The sequence below is a fragment of the Dendrobates tinctorius genome, unplaced genomic scaffold (genome assembly GCF_039654945.1).
Source record: "Dendrobates tinctorius isolate UK_male_01 unplaced genomic scaffold, ASM3965494v1 ptg000257l, whole genome shotgun sequence".
In the NCBI taxonomy this organism is placed as follows: Eukaryota; Metazoa; Chordata; class Amphibia; order Anura; family Dendrobatidae; genus Dendrobates; species Dendrobates tinctorius.
Genome location: NW_027361924.1, coordinates 10,056,500 through 10,079,065, shown reverse-complemented (window position 1 = coordinate 10,079,065; position 22,566 = coordinate 10,056,500). Strand labels below are relative to the sequence as shown.

Genomic DNA, 22,566 nt, shown 5'->3' with positions numbered 1-22,566 from the left:
TTGTAGTTCTCCTGTAGATGATTACATGGGAGCTGTAGTTCTTCTGTAGCTGATTACATGGGAGCTGTAGTTCTCCTGTAGCTGATTACATGGGAGCTGTAGTTCTCCTGTAGATGATTACATGGGAGCTGTAGTTCTTCTGTAGCTGATTACATGGGAGTTGTAGTTCTCCTGTAGCTGATTACATGGGAGTTGTAGTTCTCCTGTAGCTGATTACATGGGAGTTGTAGTTCTCCTGTAGCTGATTACATGGGAGTTGTAGTTTTCCTGTAGCTGATTACATGGGAGTTGTAGTTCTCCTGTAGCTGATTACATGGGAGTTGTAGTTCTGTAGCTGATTACACGGGAGTTGTAGTTCTCCTGTAGCTGATTACATGGGAGCTGTAGTTCTCCTGTAGCTGATTACATGGGAGCTGTAGTTCTCCTGTAGCTGATTACATAGGAGCTGTAGTTCTCCTGTAGCTGATTACATGGGAGTTGTAGTTCTCCTGTAGCTGATTACATGGTAGTTGTATTTCTTCTGTAGCTGATTACATGGGAGTTGTAGTTCTCTTGTAGCTGATTACATGGGAGCTGTAGTTCTCCTGTAGCTGATTACATGGGAGCTGTAGTTCTCCTGTAGCTGATTACATGGGAGTTGTAGTTCTTCTGTAGTTGATTACATGGGAGTTGTAGTTCTCCTGTAGCTGGTTACATGGGAGTTGTAGTTCTCCTGTAGCTGATTACATGGGAGCTGTAGTTCTCCTGTAGCTGATTACATGGGAGCTGTAGTTCTTCTGTAGCTGATTACATGGGAGTTGTAGTTCTCCTGTAGCTGATTACATGGGAGTTGTAGTTCTCCTGTAGCTGATTACATAGGAGTTGTAGTTCTCCTGTTGCTGATTACATGGGAGTTGTAGTTCTCTTGTAGCTGATTACATGGGAGCTGTAGTTCTCCTGTAGCTGATTACATGGGAGTTGTAGTTCTCCTGTAGCTGATTACATGGGAGCTGTAGTTCTCCTGTAGCTGATTACATGGGAGTTGTAGTTCTCCTGTAGCTGATTACATGGGAGTTGTAGTTCTCCTGTTGCTGATTACATGGGAGTTGTAGTTCTCTTGTAGCTGATTACATGGGAGCTGTAGTTCTCCTGTAGCTGATTACATGGGAGTTGTAGTTCTCCTGTAGCTGATTACATGGGAGCTGTAGTTCTTCTGTAGCTGATTACATGAGAGTTGTAGTTCTCCTGTAGCTGGTTACATGGGAGTTGTAGTTCTCCTGTAACTGGTTACATGGGAGTTGTAGTTCTCCTGTAGCTGATTACATGGGAGTTGTAGTTCTCCTGTAGCTGATTACATGGCAGCTGTAGTTCTTCTGTAGCTGATTACATGGGAGCTGTAGGTCTCCTGTAGCTGATTACATGGGAGCTGTAGTTCTCTTGTAGCTGATTACATGGGAGCTGTATTTCTCCTGTAGCTGAATACATGGGAGTTGTAGTTCTCCTGTAGCTGATTACATTGGAGTTGTAATTCTCCTGTAGCTGATTACATGGGAGTTGTAGTTCTCCTGTAGCTGATTACATGGGAGCTGTAGTTCTCCTGTAGCTGATTACATGGGAGCTGTAGTTCTCCTGTAGCTGATTACATGGGAGCTGTAGTTCTCCTGTAGCTGATTACATGGGAGTTGTAGTTCTCCTGTTGCTGATTACATGGGAGCTGTAGTTCTCCTGTAGCTGAATACATGGGAGTTGTAGTTCTCCTGTAGCTGATTACATTGGAGTTGTAATTCTCCTGTAGCTGATTACATGGGAGTTGTAGTTCCCCTGTAGCTGATTACATGGGAGCTGTAGTTCTCCTGTAGCTGATTACATGGGAGCTGTAGTTCTCCTGTAGCTGATTACATGGGAGCTGTAGTTCTCCTGTAGCTGATTACATGGGAGTTGTAGTTCTCCTGTAGCTGATTACATGGGAATTGTAGTTCTCCTGTTGCTGATTACATGGGAGCTGTAGTTCTCCTGTAGCTGATTACATGGGAGTTGTAGTTCTCCTGGAGCTGATTACATGGGAGCTGTAGTTCTCTTGTAGCTGATTACATGGGAGTTGTAGTTCTCCTGGAGCTGATTATATGGGAGTTGTAGTTCTCCTGTAGCTGGTTACATGGGAGTTGTAGTTCTCCTGTAGCTGATTACATGGGAGTTGTAGTTCTCCTGTAGCTGATTACATGGGAGCTGTAGTTCTCCTGTAGCTGGTTACATGGGAGTTGTAGTTCTACTGTAGCTGATTACATGGGAGCTGTAGTTCTCCTGTAGCTGATTACATGGGAGTTTTAGTTCTCCTGTAGCTGATTACATGGGAGTTGTAGTTCTCCTGTAGCTGATTTCCTGGGAGTTGTAGTTCTCCTGTTGCTGATTACATGGGAGCTGTAGTTCTCCTGTAGCTGATTACATGGGAGTTGTAGTTCTCCTGTAGCTGATTACATGGGAGTTGTAGTTCTCCTGTTGCTGATTACATGGGAGCTGTAGTTCTCCTGTAGCTGATTACATGGGAGTTGTAGTTCTCCTGTAGCTGATTACATGGGAGTTGTAGTTCTCCTGTAGCTGGTTACATGGGAGTTGTAGTTCTCCTGTAGCTGATTACATGGGAGTTGTAGTTCTCCTGTAGCTAATTACATGGGAGCTGTAGTGCTCCTGTAGCTGATTACATGGGAGTTGTAGTTCTCCTGTAGCTGGTTACATGGGAGCTGTAGTTCTCCTGTAGCTGGTTACATGGGAGTTGTAGTTCTCCTGTAGCTGATTACATGGGAGTTGTAGTTCTCCTGTTGCTGATTACATGGGAGTTGTAGTTCTCCTGTAGCTGATTACATGGGAGTTGTAGTTCTCCTGTAGCTGGTTACATGGGAGCTGTAGTTCTCCACATTTTGTTGTTAGGTACCCGGGTGTCTGGCCATCCCCCGGGGTTTTATTCCCTGGGGGCTTCTTGTCAGGGGACCCCGTCTGTTATCTCCATACACCTCTCGCCCCCTTCTGATCCCTGAATCCCTCTGCTCTTGTCTTTTGCAGATTTTTTGGCTGTGTAACTCCACACTGGACCCTTTTCCCGGTGGACCCCCGTCCGTGCTGCACCGTCCCTCGTTTTCCCGGAGGAGCATGGTCTTTCTCTGCGTTGGTCTATAGAACCGCTCTTGTGGAGACCCTCAGCGGCGTGTGGAAGGGGGCCAGCGGCCGTGGACCTGCCATAGAGAAGATGGCGCGGGTGACCACGGCCCTAGGCGGTAACACCCTGACAGGTCGCACCATGTTCTGTCACCTCGATGCCCCTGCCAACGCCATAAGCGTCTGCCGCGACGCCACCCAAGTGGTGGTGGCCGGACGTAACATCTTTAAGATCTACTCCTTGGAGGACGACCACTTTGCGGAAAAGTTGAACCTGAGGGTGGGCCGGAAGCCGTCGCTGAATTTCAGCTGCGCCGATGTTGTGTGGCACCAGATGGATGAGAACCTCCTGGCCACGGCCGCCACCAATGGTGTGGTGGTCACCTGGAACTTGGGCAAACCCTCCCGGAATAAGCAGGACCAGCTCTTCACGGAGCACAAGAGGACGGTGAACAAGGTCTGCTTCCACCCCACCGAGGTCTACATGCTGCTCAGCGGCTCCCAGGACGGATTCATGAAGTGCTTTGACCTCCGCAAGAAGGACTCGGTCAGCACCTTCTCAGGTGATTTGGGTCTCGACTCGCACGGCATATAACAGCCAGTGCCGATCAATGATCTAACTAGTCAGTCGAGGACGATGCAACCTGTCCGGGGGCACGCGGTCGTCAGTGGGGCTGTCGGGCCTCCCTGCAGTTTGCATCTCTCTTCACACGACACCGCGCTCCCGCTCATAAGTTATCATTGGATAAACCCTCAATTCTGAAGACAGTCTCCATGATGATGGACTACTCCTCCGTGGCATTTGGGGAGTTGTAGTACTTCTACAGAGGTATCCCTATGTCTCCCCCAGGTTACCAGGCCACGAAGTGTAAGGGTATGGTTTTATGTGGGAGGTGTTGTATGCCTCGTTCACGCCCCATGTCCCTCCTCTTCCCAGGTCAGTCGGAGAGCGTGAGAGACGTCCAGTTCAGCATCCGGGATTATTTCACCTTCGCCGCCACGTTTGAGAACGGAAACGTCCAGCTTTGGGACATCCGGAGGCCGGACCGGTTTGAACGTATGTTCACCGCACATAACGGTCCGGTCTTCTGCTGCGACTGGCACCCGGAGGATCGGTATGTACGGCTGAAAATCACATTGTGGGGCGTAAGGGTCCTGTTTGAACACGTCGTCAAATGGGAGATAGTAGTGGCCTCTGTATAGTACCACGTCACATTGTCTTCTGAGGAGCCAATCACAGCTTTCCCACTGCAGCTCCTTCTCCCCTCTCACAGCATCCAGAAACTGTAGCTGCATCCCCCTCCTCCTCATAACATTACACTGATTTTTCGAGGTGAAGGTTCCTGAAAATGATGTAACTTATCCCTACTACCTTCAACGGTGTCATGGCGGTGGGGGGGGGGGTTTGGTATGTCCCACGTTTCTCACTCTTTGATGTGTTCCCCATAGAGGGTGGCTGGCCACCGGCGGTCGGGACAAGATGGTAAAAGTGTGGGACATGAACACCAACCGGGCCAAAGAAATCTACTGCGTTCAGACCATCGCCTCTGTCGCCCGGGTGAAGTGGCGCCCGGAGAGGAAGTACCACATAGGGACATGTTCCATGATGGTGGACCACAACATCTACGTGTGGGACGTGCGCCGGCCGTTCATACCTTTCGCCACTTTCGAAGAACACAAGGACGTGACGACGGGCATCGTTTGGCGCCACTTGCATGACCCGTACTTCATGCTCTCGGGATCTAAGGACAGCACCCTGTACCAGCACATCTTCAGAGACGCCCGGCGGCCCATAGACCGCGCCAACCCGGAAGGCCTCTGCTACGGACTGTTTGGTGACCTGGCGTTTGCCGCCAAGGAAAGTCTGATTTCCTCCTCCACCTCATCACAGGACTCCAATAGGAAACCCTACGATCGGCGACATCCCATCTTCTTCCTGAGGAAGCAGGACCCCATGGAGCAGTTCGAGAACATCTCCAGCGGCCTGATGGTGTTCGAGGCGGGAGAAGGGGACATGGGCTGCTTCGTGGCCACAGCGGAGAAGTACGCCCTGGCCGGGAAACCTCTGGCTGAACTGTGTGACCACAATGCCAAAGTGGCTCGAGAGCTGAACAGATGGCAGGTGAGAATCGGGAACTGGCATGGCTACTGCGCACGTGCATCGGCAGCCCGTGACTGCACCTCAAGTCCCCAACGGGGACTAAAAAATTGATAAAAAAAAAAAAGTAAAATGCAGTGAGGGGAATGTGTTAAAACTTTCTAGGGATCCCCCCCTCCGTTTGGCCCTCTTGTAAGTTTTTACTTTTTAAAAGAGGATTTATCTTATATCAGGGCATGCTGGGAGATGTAGTTCCCCAATGACTTGAGGAGCTCAGGTCAGTGACTGCTGCTGCAGAACTGCATTGCGGTGTCTGAGGTGTATCGGTACCGACCTCCTTCACCAGATTTACTTGATCTTCCCTCCAGGTGGCGCAGACGTGGGCGATGCTGGGGATCATCTACTGCAGCGCGGGCACGGTGCCACCCACCAATCTCAACCACAGCCTGGGCAAAAGCAGCAGCTCCCTGCCCCTCCTGAACAGGTGGGACCCCTGCACCCTCGTGTCCTCTGCGCATCCTCAGACCCACCTGTAACTCTGCCCTTTCTCTGCAGCTATAACATGAAGGATCTGACACCTGGAATGGGCAGCGACGCGCGTCTGGAGCTCAGCAAGGGGGACAGCCGGGCCGACAGCACTCTGATGGACTCCACCGCCATTAATAACGATGGTGAGGAGGCAGGAGCGGCGCTCGTGTCTGAGCCTCGTCTGTGCACCGGGTTTCATTGTTTCTATTCACTGTGCAGAGAACGAGGAGACGGAGGGCAGCGACGTTCCTGCTGACTACCTCCTGGGGGACGTGGAGGTAGATGAGGACGAGCTGTATCTAATGGACTCCGAGCATCCGCACCGTGAGTAATACCGCCACCGCGTGCAACCTGCGTAACAGACGCTTGTGCTATTTATCTCAGCAGTCATAATTCTGCTGGAAACAGTCAGCAGGCAGCTCCTATAGTGACTGCACCAGCAGAATAGTGAGTGCAGCTCTGGGGTATAATACAGGATGTAACTCAGGATCAGTAATGTAATGTATGTACACAGTGACTGCACCAGCAGAATAGTGAGTGCAGCTCTGGAGTATAATACAGGATGTAACTCAGGATCAGTAATGTATGTACACAGTGACTGCACCAGCAGAATAGTGAGTGCAGCTCTGGGGTATAATACAGGATGTAACTCAGGATCAGTAATGTATGTACACAGTGACTGCACCAGCAGAATAGTGAGTGCAGCTCTGGAGTATAATACAGGATGTAACTCAGGATCAGTAATGTATGTACACAGTGACTGCACCAGCAGAATAGTGAGTGCAGCTCTGGGGTATAATACAGGATGTAACTCAGGATCAGTAATGTATGTACTGTGAGAATCATGTGGGAATAGTGGATGAGGGCAGGTATATCTCGCCCAGATTCCTTTCCTATGTGGCCTAGTCTGGTCAGTATCGCACCTGCTTACTAATGGATAATGGGAGGTGGATATAAAAGGATGCCCGGTGGTTGTGTGAGTGTCTCAGCCTAGGAACACAGAGAGCCTGTCTGTGTGAGAGACACACGTGAGTGGAAGCAGTGCCCACTGCAACTGTGGTTTGGCTGGACGGGAGAAGCCCGCCAGTTGGTAGTTAGGTTGTACTTTGTTTAGTTAGTGCCGGACAGGCAAGGATTTGTTTTATGTTTTATTTCCTTTATGCATTGCTTTCACCGTTAATAAACCTGACCCAGTGTCAGTTATACCCGGACCCAGCTGTGCGCCTGAGTTTCATGCTGAACGCACGTGACCTTTGACCCCAGCAAAGCCGATCCCGGAGTGTTTTATCACATTGTGGTGGAGAACGCGGGCATCACGTTGCAAGCATGAGCATGGAGGACGTGGTGAAAGCGCTGGTACAGTCCACCGCCGTCCAGCAAGAAGCTAATCGGGTGATGATGGCCCAGCTGAAGGAGTTGGTGGACATGACAGTTACCGATCGTTCGCTTCTCCAGCAGGTGGCGCAGCGCCTGGCAAGCTTACCTGAGGTTAACCTGGAAGCCGAGTCGAGAGTGATTCACGTGAGTCGGTACTGGCAGAAAATGACGCCTGATGATGACGTCGAGGCATACCTGACCACGTTTGAACGGACGGCGGTGCGAGAAAAATGGCCGAAGGCACGATGGGCCGGCCTGATTGCCCCGTTTCTTTCCGGTGAGGCCCAAAAGGCGTATTATGACTTGGAACCTGAAGCCGCGCAGGACTTTGACAAACTGAAAGCCGAGATCTTGGCCCGGCTGGAAGTGACGACCGCTGTCCGTGCACAGAGAGTGCATCAATGGACTTATCAGCCGGATAAACCACCGCGGTCACAGATGTTCGACCTGATCCACGTGACGAAGAAGTGGCTACAACCCGAGGTGTTGACAGCGCCAGAGATAATCCAGAGAGTCGTCATGGACAAGTACCTGAGAGCTCTACCGCCAGCCCTGAGGAAGTGGGTAAGCCATGGAAATCCTACGACGGCAGATCAACTGGTGGATCTGGTTGAACGTTACTCCGTGGCGGAAGGACTCCGAGACGACGCTACCCCACCTCGTTCTTCATCATCTCCACGTGGAACCGGTAAGACTGTTCCAGGGAGTAGGGGAGATGGAAAAATCCCTAAGACAGTGGGGAAGGAAAACGGGACTGCCCGCACTGCGAGGCCGAGAGTAACGAACTATGGTCTAAGCAAGCGGCCCGTTAGGTGTTTCCGCTGCCAAGAGATGGGACATATTGCTGCGAACTGTCCGGTCACTACTGAACCCATGCAGTGCGACGTCACAGACTCTAAAAACCGCATGTCTATGGTTGCACGGGTAGTGAGTGTGAATGCCGGTCAAAAGGAGGTGGAAAAACACTTGTGTGATTTAACTGTTGATGGCAAAAATGTGGTGGCATTGTTAGACTCGGGAAGTGTGGTGACTCTGGTGAAGGCCAGTCTGGTGTCAGCCCCGACTGGACCATCAGACAAATTTTCTGTAACGTGTGTGCATGGAGACACCTGTTCGTACCTCACCACGGTCATATGCATTACTACTTCCTATGGGTCTGTGCAACATAAAGTGGGACTCGTCCCGGCATTATTGCATGATGTTATCCTGGGCCGGGATTTTCCCCACTTCTGGCAATTGTGGGAGAATCAGTTGATGCCCTCGGGTAATAGTGTACATGATTCTTCTCCCAGGGCGCGTGGGGGTCCCGAACCCCTGGAAGATGTCTCCCTGGAAGACTCGGGGGAAGAGTCTGCGGGAAATGACCTGCAGTTCCCGTTTTCAGTCATGGCGGGTGATAATGAGGAGACCGGGGAAGAGGAGGAGGCCGACAGCCGTCCACCTCCCCGTTTGCCGGATTTAGAAGTTCAGAAAGATGACTTCCAAAGCGAGCAAATAAAGGATCCTACCCTTTCTCAGGCTAGGACAAATGTAAAAGTGATAAATGGGGTACCCGTAGAACCTGGCTCTAGGCTGGCATATCCTTACATGGTTCTGGAGAATGATTTACTCTATCAGATAGAGAAAAAGGGGGAAGATACGGTGCAACTGTTAGTCGTGCCAAAACCCTACCGGCGGCAGGTGCTGGACCTGGCCCACGGACATGTGATGGGAGGTCACCTGGGAGTCCAGAAAACCACCGAAAGGATATTACACTGTTTTGTTTGGCCAGGCATGCATCACGATATTCGAGTATATTGTGAGTCTTGTCCTGACTGCCAAGCCTCTGCACCTAAGCCCCGGTTCTGTAGCCCTTTGGTAACCCTACCTATTATTGAAGTCCCGTTTGAGAAGATTGGGATGGATTTAGTTGGGCCCCTTCCACGGTCTGCACGTGGACACCAACATATCCTGGTCATCTTGGATTATGCCACTCGTTACCCGGAGGCCATCCCTTTGCGTAACACGGCCACCAAGACGATTGCCAAGGAACTGGTGCATGTGTTTAGTCGGGTCGGTATACCAAAACAGATACTCACCGACCAGGGGACCCCCTTTATGTCCAGGGTAATGAAGGAGCTCTGCCGGTTGTTACAAATCGAACCGTTACGCACATCCGTGTATCACCCTCAAACAGACGGGTTGGTCGAACGGTTCAATAAAACTCTGAAGCAGTTGCTGAGAAAGGTGATAGACAAGGATGGGAAGAACTGGGACTATTTACTTCCGTATTTGCTTTTTGCCATCAGGGAAGTGCCCCAGTCTTCCACGGGATTCTCGCCTTTCGAGTTATTGTACGCCCGACGTCCTCGCGGACTGTTAGACGTTGCAAAAGAAACCTGGGAGGGTCAGGTCACTCCGTTTAAAACGGTGATAGATCACGTCACACAAATGCAGGACCGTATTGCGGCTGTTATGCCTATCGTCAAAGAACACATGATACAGGCTCAAGGAGCCCAAAAAAGAATCTATGATAGGGGCACCAAGATCCGTACGTTTGCACCCGGAGATAGGGTGTTGATCCTGGTCCCCACGGTGGACAGTAAGTTCCTGGCAAAGTGGCAGGGCCCCTTTGAGATCAAGGAAAGAGTTGGTGAAGTAAACTACAAAGTATACCAGGCAGGTAAACGGAAACCTGAACAGATTTATCATGTAAATCTGATAAAACCCTGGAAGGATCGGTCTGCCTTGTCAGCGGAGCTGGCCCGTCCTGTCTGCTCGCATACCATACCGGAGGTACGGGTTGCAGAGTCTCTCTCGGAGCGGCAAAAGACTGAGGTCAGGCAGTTTCTACTTCACAACCAAAAGTTTTTCTCAGAAAAACCCAGGCAGACTACGCTAATGAAACATGACATCGTAATGGAACCTGGTGTCACAGTTCATGTGAAACCCTACAGAATCCCGGAAGCGCGCCGTGAAGCCGTTTCCCGAGAAGTGAAGGCAATGTTAGAGATAGGTGTCAATGAGGAATCGCACAGTGCTTGGTCCAGCCCGATTGTGCTAATTCCTAAACCGGACGGCACCATCCGGTTCTGCAATGACTTCAGGAAACTGAATGCGGTCTCAAAATTTGATGCCTACCCCATGCCCCGGGTCGACGAGTTAATAGATCGGTTAGGAAAAGCCCGGTATATTACGACCCTAGACCTGACAAAGGGGTATTGGCAGATCCCTCTGGCGGAGGCTGCCAGAGAAAAGACGGCATTTGCTACCCCAGAAGGTCTATTTCAGTATGTGTATATGCCGTTTGGACTGCACGGAGCACCGGCGACCTTCCAGAGACTGATGGATCGAGTCCTGAGGCCACATAGGCAGTACGCTTCGGCCTATTTGGACGACATTGTCATTTACAGCTTGGACTGGGAGACTCATCTCCAGAAAGTACAAGCTGTGATTGACGACCTGTGGGAGGCAGGTCTAACCGCGAACCCCAAGAAATGTCACATCGGGCTAGAAGAAGCCCGGTATTTGGGGTATGTAATTGGGAGGGGTGTTGTTAAACCCCAGGTTGATAAGATTCAGGCGGTTCAGGACTGGCCGCAACCTGTCAACAAGAAGCAGGTGCAAGCCTTCCTGGGGATCGCCGGCTATTATCGCCGGTTCATACCCAATTTTGCAGCCATCACTACCCCCCTGACGGATCTTACAAAAGGGAAAGACTCCGTCATGATTAAATGGAGTTTAGCGGCTGAAGAAGCCTTCCATAGCCTAAAACGGGCACTTTGCTCTCAACCAGTACTGGTGACTCCGGACTTCCGCAGTGAGTTTGTGGTACAAACGGATGCCTCTGGTACCGGTATCGGGGCCGTACTCTCACAAGTGAGGGACGGAGTGGAACACCCAGTCCTCTATCTCAGCAGGAAGCTGAATAAACACGAGCAAAGATATGCAGTCGTAGAAAAAGAGTGCCTCGCCATTAAGTGGGCTCTAGAGGCCCTCAAATATTACCTGGTGGGCCGAAAGTTCAGGCTGATCACTGACCATGCCCCTCCCAAGTGGATGCACTTGAACAAGGAACGGAATAGCCGGGTGACCCGGTGGTTCCTTGCCCTGCAGGCCTACACTTTTACGGTGGAGCACCGCCCAGGGGTACAGATGGGGAATGCAGATGCCCTGTCCCGAGTGCACTGTTTGGCGGGTGTCATTGCTCGACCGGAGTGGTCTGAGCAGAGGGGGGGGGGATATGTGAGAATCATGTGGGAATAGTGGATGAGGGCAGGTATATCTCGCCCAGATTCCTTTCCTATGTGGCCTAGTCTGGTCAGTATCGCACCTGCTTACTAATGGATAATGGGAGGTGGATATATAAGGATGCCAGGTGGTTGTGTGAGTGTCTCAGCCTGGGAACACAGAGAGCCTGTCTGTGTGAGAGACACACGTGAGTGGAAGCAGTGCCCACTGCAACTGTGTTTTGGCTGGACGGGAGAAGCCCGCCAGTTGGTAGTTAGGTTGTCCATTGTTTAGTTAGTGCCGGACAGGCAAGGATTTGTTTTATGTTTTATTTCCTTTTGCATTGCTTTCACCGTTAATAAACCTGACCCAGGGTCAGTTACATCCGAATCCCAGCTCTGCGCCTGAGTTTCACGCTGAACGCACGTGACCTTTGACCCCAGCAAAGGCGATCCCGGAGTGTTTTATCACAGTACACAGTGACTGCATCAGCAGAATAGTGAGTGCAGCTCTGGGGTATAATACAGGATGTAACTCAGGATCAGTAATGTAATGTATGTACACAGTGACTGTACCAGCAGAATAGTGAGTGCAGCTCTGGAGTATAATACAGGAGGTAACTCAGGATCAGTAATGTAATGTATGTACACAGTGACTGCACCAGCAGAATAGTGAGTGCTGCTCTGGGGTATAATACAGGAGGTAACTCAGGATCAGTAATGTAATGTATGTACACAGCGACTGCACCAGCAGAATAGTGAGTGCAGCTCTGGAGGATAATACAGATGTAGGTTTGTTCGGTAGGAGTCTGCTTTTTTTCTTCGACTTATAGTGGGTTTTCTCCTTACAGCTGAGGATCAGGAGTACATCCTTCCCCAGGAGGGTTTTCCTCTGCGTCATGAGATTACAGACACCCCCTCGGCTCCGGACCACCTTCAGGATAAGGCGGACTCTCCCCATGTGAGCGGCAATGAGGCTGAGACCGTGTCCCTGACCCCGGTGGAGTCTTTCTCCCTCATCTCCATCTCCCATGCCTTGTATGAGAACAGGCTGCCCGCTGACTTCTTCAACCCTATCGTGCGGGACATGCTGTGCTACTACGCGGAGCAGGGAGATGTGCAGATGGCGGCCTCTGTTCTCATTGTGCTGGGAGATCGGATTCGTAAGGAGATAGATGAGCAGATGCAGGTAAGCCTCCTAAACGGGGGTTCTCCTCAGAGATGATGTCGCTCTTTTGGGTCCTGTTGGGATGCAGGAGCTTGACTTTCCTATAATTGGTGCACCAATTCAGTTTGGTACTTCCCACCTAAAGCTGCTCCAGTCCTGACGTGGCCCTGACATGGCCTCCATATAGTAATAGTGCCCCCTCTGTGCCTCCATATAGTAATAGTGCCCCCTCTGTGCCTCCATGTAGTAATAATGCCCCCTCTGTGCCTCCATATAGTAATAGTGCCCCCTCTGTGCCTCCATATAGTAATAATGCCCCCTCTGTGCCTCCATATAGTAATAGTGCCCCCTCTGTGCCTCCATATAGTAATAGTGCCCCCTCTGTGCCTCCATATAGTAATAGTGCCCCCTCTGTGCCTCCATATAGTAATAATGCCCCCTCTGTGCCTCCTTATAGTAATAGTGCCCCCTCTGTGCCTTCATGTAGTAATAATCCCCCTCTGTGCCTCCATATAGTAATAATGCCCCCTCTGTGCCTCCATATAGTAATAATCCCCCTCTGTGCCTCCATATAGTAATAATGCCCCCTCTGTGCCTCCATATAGTAATAGTGCCCCCTCTGTGCCTCCATATAGTAATAATGCCCCCTCTGTGCCTCCATATAGTAATAATGCCCCCTCTGTGCCTCCATATAGTAATAATGCCCCCTCTGTGCCTCCTTATAGTAATAATGCCCCCTCTGGGCCTCCTTATAGTAATAATCCCCCTCTGTGCCTCCATATAGTAATAGTGCCCCCTCTGTGCCTCCTTATAGTAATAATGCCCCCTCTGTGCCTCTATATAGTAATAATGTCTCCTCTGTGCCTCCATATAGTAATAATGCCTCCTCTGTGCCTCCATATAGTAATAATGCCCCCTCTGTGCCTCCATATAGTAATAATGCCCCCTCTGTGCCTCCTTATAGTAATAATCCCCCTCTGTGCCTCCATATAGTAATAGTGCCCCCTCTGTGCCTCCATATAGTAATAATGCCTCCTCTGTGCCTCTATATAGTAATAATGTCTCCTCTGTGCCTCCATATAGTAATAATGCCTCCTATGTGCCTCCATATAGTAATAATGCCCCCTCTGTGCCTCCTTATAGTAATAATGCCCCCTCTGTGCCTCCATATAGTAATAATGCCGCCCTGTGCCTCCATATAGTAATAGTGCCCCCTCTGTGCCTCCATATAGAAATAATGCCCTCTCTGTGCCTCCTTATAATAATAATAATAATAATAATAATAATAATGCCCCCTCTGTGCCTCCATATAGTAATAATGCCCCCTCTGTGCCTCCCTGTAGTAATAATGCCCCCTCTGTGCCTCCATATAGTAATAATGCCCCCTCTGTGCCTCCATATAGTTATAATGTCCCCTCTGTCCCTCCATATAGTAATAATGCCCCCTCTGTGCCTCCGTATAGTAATAATGCCCCCTCTGATCCTCCATATAGTAATAATGCCCCCTCTGTGCCTCCATATAGTAATAATGCCCCCTCCGCGCTTCCATATAGTAATAATGCCCCCTCTGTGCCTCCATATAGTAATAGTGCCCCCTCTGTGCCTCCATGTAGTTATAATGCCCCCTCTGTGCCTCCATATAGTAATAATGCCCCCTCTGTGCCTCCATATAGTAATAGTGCCCCCTCTGTGCCTCCATGTAGTAATAATGTCTCCTCTGTGCCTCCATGTAGTAATAATGCCCCCTCTGTGACTCTCTGTAGTAATAATGCCCCCTCTGTGCCTCTCTGTAGTAATAATGCCCCCTGTGCCTCTATATAGTAATAATGCCCCCTCTGTGCCTCCATATAGTAATAATGCCCCCTCTGTGCCTCCATATAGTAATAGTGCCCCCTCTGTGTCTCCATGTAGTAATAGTGCCCCCTCTGTGACTCTCTGTAGTAATAATGCCCCCTCTGTGTCTCTCTGTAGTAATAATACGCCCCTGTGCCTCTATGTAGTAATAATGCCCCCCTGTGCCTCTATATAGTAATAATGCCCCCTCTGTGCCTTCATGTAGTAATAATGTCTCCTCTCTGCCTCTATATAGTAATAGTGCCCCCTCTGTGCCCCCATGTAGTAATAATGCCTCCTCTGTGCCTCCATATAGTAATAATGCCTCCTCTGTGCCTCCATATAGTAATAATGCCTCCTCTGTGCCTCCATATAGTAATAGTGCCCCCTCTGTGCCTCCATATAGAAATAATGCCTCCTCTGTGCCCCCATGTAGTAATAGTGCCCCCTCTGTGCCTCCATGTAGTAATAATGTCTCCTCTGTGCCTCCATGTAGGTATAGTGCGCCCTCTGTGCCTCCATATAGTAATAATGCCTCCTCTGTGCCCCCATGTAGTAATAGTGCCCCCTCTGTGCCTCCATGTAGTAATAATGTCTCCTCTGTGCCTCCATGTAGGTATAGTGCGCCCTCTGTGCCTCCATGCTCTGTTTCCTTCTGCTTCCCACCCCGTGATCAGTGACCGTCAGTCGTCCTCCCCCTGTATATTGCTGGGGGGGGCAGAAGCTTTTGTTATGGGGCTTTTGTTATGATTTGCACAAGACAGTCAAAAACAAATCAGTTTCTGCAATTTGCTTAGAATGAAAATTCACCCCAAACTTCAAAATACATATATGTGCTGTGATAGCGGGGGTCTCGGGGACCCCGGGATCTGCCCTACCTTATGCTGTGATAGCGGGGGTCTCGGGGACCCCGGGATCTGCCCTACCTTGTGCTGTGATAGCGGGGGGTCTCGGGGACCCCGGGATCTGCCCTACCTTATGCTGTGGTAGCGGGGGGTCTCGGGGACCCCGGGCTCTGCCTTACCTTGTGCTGTGATAGCGGGGGTCTCGGGGACCCCCGGGATCTGCCCTACCTTGTGCTGTGATAGCGGGGGTCTCGGGGACCCCGGGATCTGCCCTACCTTGTGCTGTGATAGCGGGGGTCTCGGGGACCCCGGGATCTGCCCTACCTTGTGCTGTGATAGCGGGGGTCTCGGGGACCCCGGGATCTGCCCTTCCTTGCCTGGTGCTGATTACACCTGTTCCCCACACTGCCCCCTTGTGTTTGAGCATTGGGTAGTGCAGGCTGCCCCTGTAGCACAGTGTGTGAGGTCTGCGCCCCGTCTCTTCCGCAGGAGCACTGGTTCACCTCCTACATCGATCTGCTTCAGCGCTTCAAGCTGTGGAACGTCTCCAACCAAGTGATCAAGCTGAGCACGTGCAGCGCCATCAACTGCCTGAACCAGGCCTCCACAACCCTGCACATCAACTGCAGCAACTGCAAGAGACCCATGAGCAACAAGGGCTGGATCTGCGACAGGTGAGTGGTGGGTGGTAATACTGAGGGCTGCAGGCGGGGGGCGCTGTACAGGCAAAACAACAATGGTGCAGACTTGCTTTTTGGCTTTCCTCCCCAGATGCCGGCAGTGTGCCAGTATGTGCGCCGTGTGCCACCACGTGGTGAAAGGCCTCTTTGTCTGGTGCCAGGGCTGCGGGCACGGCGGCCATCTTCAGCACATTATGAACTGGATGCGGGCGAACTCCCACTGCCCGGCCGGGTGCGGCCACCTCTGTGAATACAGCTGATCTGTACGCTGAGGCTCCGACGCGCTCTCTGCACCATCGTTTTCTCACCTTCCATTTATAAGAATCCCTCATTGGTACGTCCTGCCTCCTCACCTCTAGAAGATTGGCTTTCCCCTGTAAATACCAGTTTGTATTTAAAGGCGCAGAGGCCTCCGATGTTCTGCCCGATCCTGACAGAAAGGTATTTCCCACCGGCACGTTTGCCAGTCATGTGAGTGATGTGGACTTTTTTTTTATGAAGTTCTGGGCGAACTCTGTGGATTGGTGGTTGATCGAAGCACCAACCAAAGCAGAGTCCTAACCTAGACATTCCCTTTAAATTGGGGTTTCATCCAGTATATCTTTGTTTTCTGCTTGCATTCATCTATTTTATGTTTTTTGTCCCCTGTTGCAGCCTGTAGCGGCATACGGTGCCTGCAGTGTAGCAGCCTGACTCCCCGTGCGCTGTGATGGAGCAGCACTTTCTCTTCATGCCTCAGTTTCCATTGATTTGTCTCCCTTTCTCACACTCCCTTTCACTCGCTTCTCTCTTTCAGTCTGGCACTCTTGCTTTTTCTCACTTCCTCTCTTGCTTACTCCTTCACTCACTTTCTTTATTTTTGTTGCTTAGTTTCTCTTTCTAAGTATCTTTTCACACCATCTTTCTCTTTCTTCCTTGCTTTTCTGTTGCTTGCTTTCTATCTTAATATTCTCTCTTGCTTTTTTTTTCTCACTCTCACTCTCACTTTCCTTTTCACTCTTTCGTTCGTTCACTCTCAGTGTATTTTTCTTTCTCACTCTCTGCCTTCTTACTTTTTTGTCTTCCCTTTTTTTCTCTTTCAACCTCCCTTCTGTTCTCTAGTTCTGCTCCCTTCCATCTTTTTTTTCTCTCCTGCTCCCTTCTGTTTTCCTCCTCTCCCGCTCCCTTCTGTCTTCCTCCTTCTTCCCTCCCGCTCCCTTCCGTCTTCCTCCTCTTCCGCTCCATTCTATCTTTTTTCTCTCCCGCTCCCTTCTGTCTTCCTCTTCTCTCGCTCCCTTCCGTCTTCCTCTTCTCCCGCTCCCTTCCGTCTTCCTCTTCTCCCGCTCCCTTCCGTCTTCCTCCTCTCCCGCTCCCTTCCGTCTTCCTCCTCTCCCGCTCACCTTCCGTCTTCCTCCTCTCCCGCTCACCTTCCGTCTTCCTCCTCTCCCGCTCACCTTCCGTCTTCCTCCTCTCCCGCTCACCTTCCGTCTTCCTCCTCTCCCGCTCACCTTCCGTCTTCCTCCTCTCCCGCTCACCTTCCGTCTTCCTCCTCTCCCGCTCACCTTCCGTCTTCCTCCTCTCCCGCTCACCTTCCGTCTTCCTCCTCTCCCGCTCACCTTCCGTCTTCCTCCTCTCCCGCTCACCTTCCGTCTTCCTCCTCTCCCGCTCACCTTCCGTCTTCCTCCTCTCCCGCTCACCTTCCGTCTTCCTCCTCTCCCGCTCACCTTCCGTCTTCCTCCTCTCCCGCTCACCTTCCGTCTTCCTCCTCTCCCGCTCACCTTCCGTCTTCCTCCTCTCCCGCTCACCTTCCGTCTTCCTCCTCTCCCGCTCACCTTCCGTCTTCCTCCTCTCCCGCTCACCTTCCGTCTTCCTCCTCTCCCGCTCACCTTCCGTCTTCCTCCTCTCCCGCTCACCTTCTGTCTTCCTCCTCTCCCGCTCCCTTCCGTCTTCCTTTCCCTCTGCCTCCCGTCTTCCACCTCTCCCGCTCCCTTCCGTCTTCCTCCTCCTCTCGTGCTCCCTTCCGTCTTCCTCCTCCTTCCCTCCCAGTACCTTCCGGCTTCCTCCGCTCCCTTCCGTCTTCCTCCTCTACTGCTCCCTTCCATCTTCCTTCTTTCCCTCTCCCTCCCGTCTTCCTCCTGTACCACACCCTCCCGTCTTCCACCTCTCCCGCTCCCTTTCGTCTTCCTCCTACTTCTCTCGCGCTCCCTTCCGTTTTCCTCCTCTCCCGTTCCCTTCCGTCTTCCTCCTCCTTCCCTCCCACTCTCTTCCGTCTTCCTCCTCTCCTGCTCCCTTCCTGTCTTCCTCCTCCTCTCGCACTCTCTTCCGTCTTACTCCTCCTTCCCTCCCGCTCCCTTCCGTCTTCCTCCTCTCCTGCTCCCTTCCGTCTTCCTTCTTTCCCTCTCGTCTTCCTCCTGTCCCACACCCTCCCATCTTCCACCTCTCCCGCTCCCTTCCGTCTTCCTCTCCTCTATCAGTCCCCTTTTTTTCCTCCACCTCCTTCCTTCTCATCTCACAGACCAGTTTTTTCTCTTTGCTCTCCTTTTGGCAGCTAGATTTGAGGTTGCTCCTTCTGTTTCCTGCACGTTCCTGTTATCATATTAGCCGTGAGATCTGTGCAGCCTCTTAAAGGGATAGTACACTTTTACCAAGTAAAGGGTATTCATTATTCGTTGAAAAATTATACAGTGTTCCTAAAAACTTTGTGTCGATTCCTCGTGAGATCTCTGCTTGATATGAGTGAATAAAACCCTTCATTGTTTGCTCCTTGGCCAAGTGATGGTCGCACTGCTGCCCATCTCGTGACACACATCAATAAATGTGCTGCAGCGAGCTGTGCTCTTATGTCTGACTAATGACCTGGACTGATATTATTCCTCTGAGAGTAAACGTGACCGTCCCCCCTCACCTTATGACAGCAAGCAGAGATCTTAAAAGTGCGTGGAAATTATATAGAAAGTCCTCAGTCTTCTTTGCCTTATGCAGTTGGGTACAATCCTTGTCTCCTCTCTACCAGGACCCATATTTTATTTACTTTTCTCCAATTACCTCGCGGTGACTCGGCCGCCATTTGTGGAAGACGCGACGTTTTAGATTGTGCGAGTATTTATTAAAGCCTGCCGGCATTTTGTACCACTCCCCTCCGATAATGTGTCTGATCTGTATCTGTTCACTGGGACGTCGTCTATGTAGTGGCGACACTTGTGTGCAATGTTCTATCATGTATATTTTCTGTATCTATCAGTGTGTGTGTGTGTGTGTGTGTGTGTGTGTGTGTGTGTATATGTTTATATAATATATTTATGCACTACCGTTCAAAAGTTTAGGGTCACTTAGAAATTTCCTTATTTTTGAAAGAAAAGCAGTTTTTTCCAATGAAGCTGACATTAAATGATTCAGAAATACACTCTATACATTGTTATTTTGGTAAATGACTATTCTAGCTGCAAACGTCTGGTACGTAATGCAATATCTTCATAGGTGAATGGAGGCCCATTTCCAACAACCATCACTCCAGTGTTCTTATGGTACTTTGTGTTTTCTATCTGTGTAAGAAGGCTAATGGATGGTTAGAATACCCTTGAAAACCCTTGTGCAAGTATGTTAGCACAGCTGAAAACAGTTTGGCTGATTAGAGAAGCTATAAACCTGACTTTCGTTTAAGCTAGTTGATAATCTGGAGCATTACATTTGTTGGTTCCATTAAACTCTCAAAATGGCCAGAAAAAAAGAACTTTCATGTGAAACTTGACAGCCTATTCTTGTTCTTAGAAATGAAAGCTATTCCATGCGAGATGTTGCAAAGAAACTGAAGATTTCCTACAACGGTGTGTACTACTCCCTTCCGAGGAGAGCACAAACAGGCTCTAACCAGAGTAGAAAGAGAAGTGGGAGGCCCCGCTGCACAACTGAGCCAAGTACATTAGAGTCTGTAGTTTGAGAAATCAACGCCTCACAGGTCCTCAACTGGCAGCTTCATTAAATAGTACACGCAAAACGCCAGTGTCAATGTCTACAGTGAAGAGGCGACTCCGGGATGCTGGCCTTCAGGGCAGAGTGGCAAAGAAAAAGCCATATCTGAGACTGGCTAGTAAAAGGAAAAGATTAATATGGGCAAAAGAACACAGACATTGGACAGAGGAAGATTGGAAAAAAGTGTTATGGACAGACGAATCCAAGTTTGAGGTGTTTGGATCACACAGAAGAACATTTGTGAGACGCAGAACAACTGAAAAGATGCAGGAAGAGTGCCTGACGCCATCTGTCAAGCATGGTGGAGGTAATGTGATGGTCTGGGGTTGCTTTGGTGCTGGTAAAGTGTGAGATTTTGAATAAGGATGGCTATCACTCCATTTTGCAACGCCATGCCATACCCTGTGGACAGCGCTTGAATGGAGCCAATTTCATAATACAACAGGACAATGACCCAAAGCACACCTCCAAATTATGCAAGAACTATTTAGGGAAGAAGCCGGCAGCTGGTATTCTATCTGTAATGGAGTGGCCAGCGCAGTCACCAGATCTCAACCCCATTGAGCTGTTGTGGGAGCAGCTTGACCGTATGGTGCGCAAAAAGTGCCCATCAAGCCAAATTTCCAAATCATTTGGTAACTCATTTGATTAATAAAAGTAAAACACAAAATTGTCTGGGTGACTCCAAATGGGGACATTTTCGTATGTGAATGACCTCACACCACGGTGGTGGTTTCTCTCGAGACATGACCGAAAAAGTCTGTTGCAGAACTAAAGATAACCACAGCATTCTCCCTCCCGACTATGTATTAGCCCCGTAATAACGCCTGTGCACTATTATTACATGCTCAAAGTACGTGGCCTACAATTTATTATACACCTATAGCGCCATCGAGTAGTCATTATAGAAACAGCACCTAAAATAAAACACATGGAGCATTTAATTCAGCTCAAGCCCATTTTGCCGATGGTGCATGTAAGTGATGTCCCAATTATTTTTTTTCATACCTACTGTAGAATTAAGAAGCTAAAGACTGGAAGGGCTTGCTGGTAGTTGTAGTTATCTCATAATCCTAATACAGGAGTCCTCAAATACGTAGAAAGCGGCATAGAGTGGCTCGGTGAATGCGGCAACAAATGTGTGCAAATGTCTCATTGGCTGGAGGTCGTAGAAGGACAGACGTCCGGCGTCAAAGTCCAGGTAGATTCCCACTGACTGTGGCGGATCCTCCTGATCGATCTTCCGGTGGGTTTTGTTGTACAAAGCCGAGAGGTACATCCGGAAAGTCAATCCCCAGGATTTCTCATTATAGCCAATGTATGACTTGTCTCTGTCAACCTTCCTCTCGATGCTGCCATAGGCCACTCCGATAATCCATCTCTGCGCCTTGCTCACGTCCACCTGCCAGTAGTATTTACCTAAGGAGAATCTGGAGGAGCTTAACACCTGCCTTGAACTAAACCTTTCTGGACGATCCAGATAGTTCAAGGAGATCGGAGAAGAGGAGGCACATGTATGGTCGCTGGAGAGGAGGATTTTATGGTGAGCGGTGTGGAGGTCCAACACAACATTACATGCCTCTATCATGTGGGGAAATTGTCTCTTGGCTCCTTCAGACAAGATATTAGCAACTTGTCTGAGACCTCTGTGCAGGATCAAAGATACGGGTACCTCATCCAGGTTCTTCATGTGCGGTAGAGGATAGTTTTCAGCAGTGACGTCGTGGTATGGGGTTTTTTCCCTGAGAACGGTCAATGGATCGGAATGAGAACAAAACTGTTGGACCTCCAGAATCTGCGCCGACAGCGTCTCCTTTTGGATCTCAACCTGATGAATAAGATCCGAGACTGAGCGTGACAGCAACTTGTTTTGTTTGGCGATCTCTCCAAGAACCTCTTTCTCCAGAGCCTTCACTTGTTCTATGATCTGGCTGAAGAGCTCGCACGTCCTCTCCGTCAAGTTGACCGCTCTGTCGTGTATTTCTTGCTTGTGTTCCCGCAGAGCCTTGATCTTCTCCTCCATTAGTTTCCTTTTGAAGGACAACTTCTCCAAGATAGGTCTCAGTTCCCCATCCCTTTTCTTTTCTAAAGCCTCTTGTACTGGCTCCACCAAGTGTCCTCTGTGGTCGCCTTCCAGCCGGCATGATACACAGATACAGGTGGCATCGTCTGTGCAATAATATTCCAGGACCTTCTTGTGTATCGAGCACTTTCTGTCTTTGGAGAAGGTGGTGGGCTCCGTCAACACATGGTCATGTGAAGTGTTGTGGACTTTTACATGGACTGCACATAGCGAAGCCTCACAGTTCAGGCAGGTCTTTATGGCCGGCACAATGGAGTGGACGCAGTGGCTACAGGGAATGGCGCTGCTGTCCTCTGCCTTGGTGATCCGGAGAGTCTCCACAATGTTACTGAGCCTTAAACTCTTTTGAAGGATTGGCCGTGTTTCGAAGTTGGTTCTGCACTCGGGACAGGAGTAGCGTCCATAACCCTCCTGGGTTTCAAATGTGTCTCGAATGCATTCCATGCAGAAACTGTGTCCACATGAGAGGGTCACTGGTCATGTGTAAAGGTCCAAGCAGATGCAACATGTCAGTTCATTCCCCCAAACAGCCAGAGCCATGTCACACTGGCTGGCACACACTGTATAGAATACCGCAACGAGGATGTCGTCTATGCAGAAAAAAATCTCGACACACTGGTTTTAAGAACCATAGGCGATTACATCCGCCCCTCTCACTTCACGAGTGTG

General features: G+C 50.0%; 2 protein-coding genes and 1 pseudogene across 5 annotated transcripts in view; 2 read left to right on the top strand and 1 right to left on the bottom strand.

Annotated features, from left to right (window-relative positions):
* WDR24 (WD repeat domain 24) overlaps positions 1-16,814 on the top strand; it is a 29,358-nt gene extending 12,544 nt beyond the window's left edge. For 3 of the 4 annotated variants that reach the window (XM_073558614.1, XM_073558611.1, XM_073558612.1), the window contains exons 2-10: positions 3,037-3,692; positions 4,067-4,244; positions 4,579-5,251; positions 5,596-5,711; positions 5,783-5,898; positions 5,975-6,079; positions 12,192-12,529; positions 15,676-15,860; positions 15,958-16,814. In XM_073558614.1, the coding sequence (XP_073414715.1) occupies positions 3,221-3,692; positions 4,067-4,244; positions 4,579-5,251; positions 5,596-5,711; positions 5,783-5,898; positions 5,975-6,079; positions 12,192-12,529; positions 15,676-15,860; positions 15,958-16,126 (2,352 nt within the window). In that variant the 5' untranslated portion in view covers positions 3,037-3,220 and the 3' untranslated portion in view covers positions 16,127-16,814. The remainder of the gene's footprint in view (positions 1-3,036; positions 3,693-4,066; positions 4,245-4,578; positions 5,252-5,595; positions 5,712-5,782; positions 5,899-5,974; positions 6,080-12,191; positions 12,530-15,675; positions 15,861-15,957) is intronic. The other variant, XM_073558615.1, reaches the window with a different exon arrangement.
* On the top strand, positions 16,813-18,979 carry LOC141069301 (uncharacterized; the record flags this gene model as incomplete). Its single annotated transcript, XM_073558751.1, has 1 exon — positions 16,813-18,979. A coding segment is annotated over one exon (1,659 nt), but the record flags the coding sequence as incomplete, so codon positions are not given.
* Positions 18,980-21,148: 2,169 nt separating this feature from the next.
* LOC141069300 (E3 ubiquitin/ISG15 ligase TRIM25-like) lies at positions 21,149-22,437 on the bottom strand (annotated as a pseudogene).
* Between the last annotated feature and the right edge of the window lie 129 nt (positions 22,438-22,566).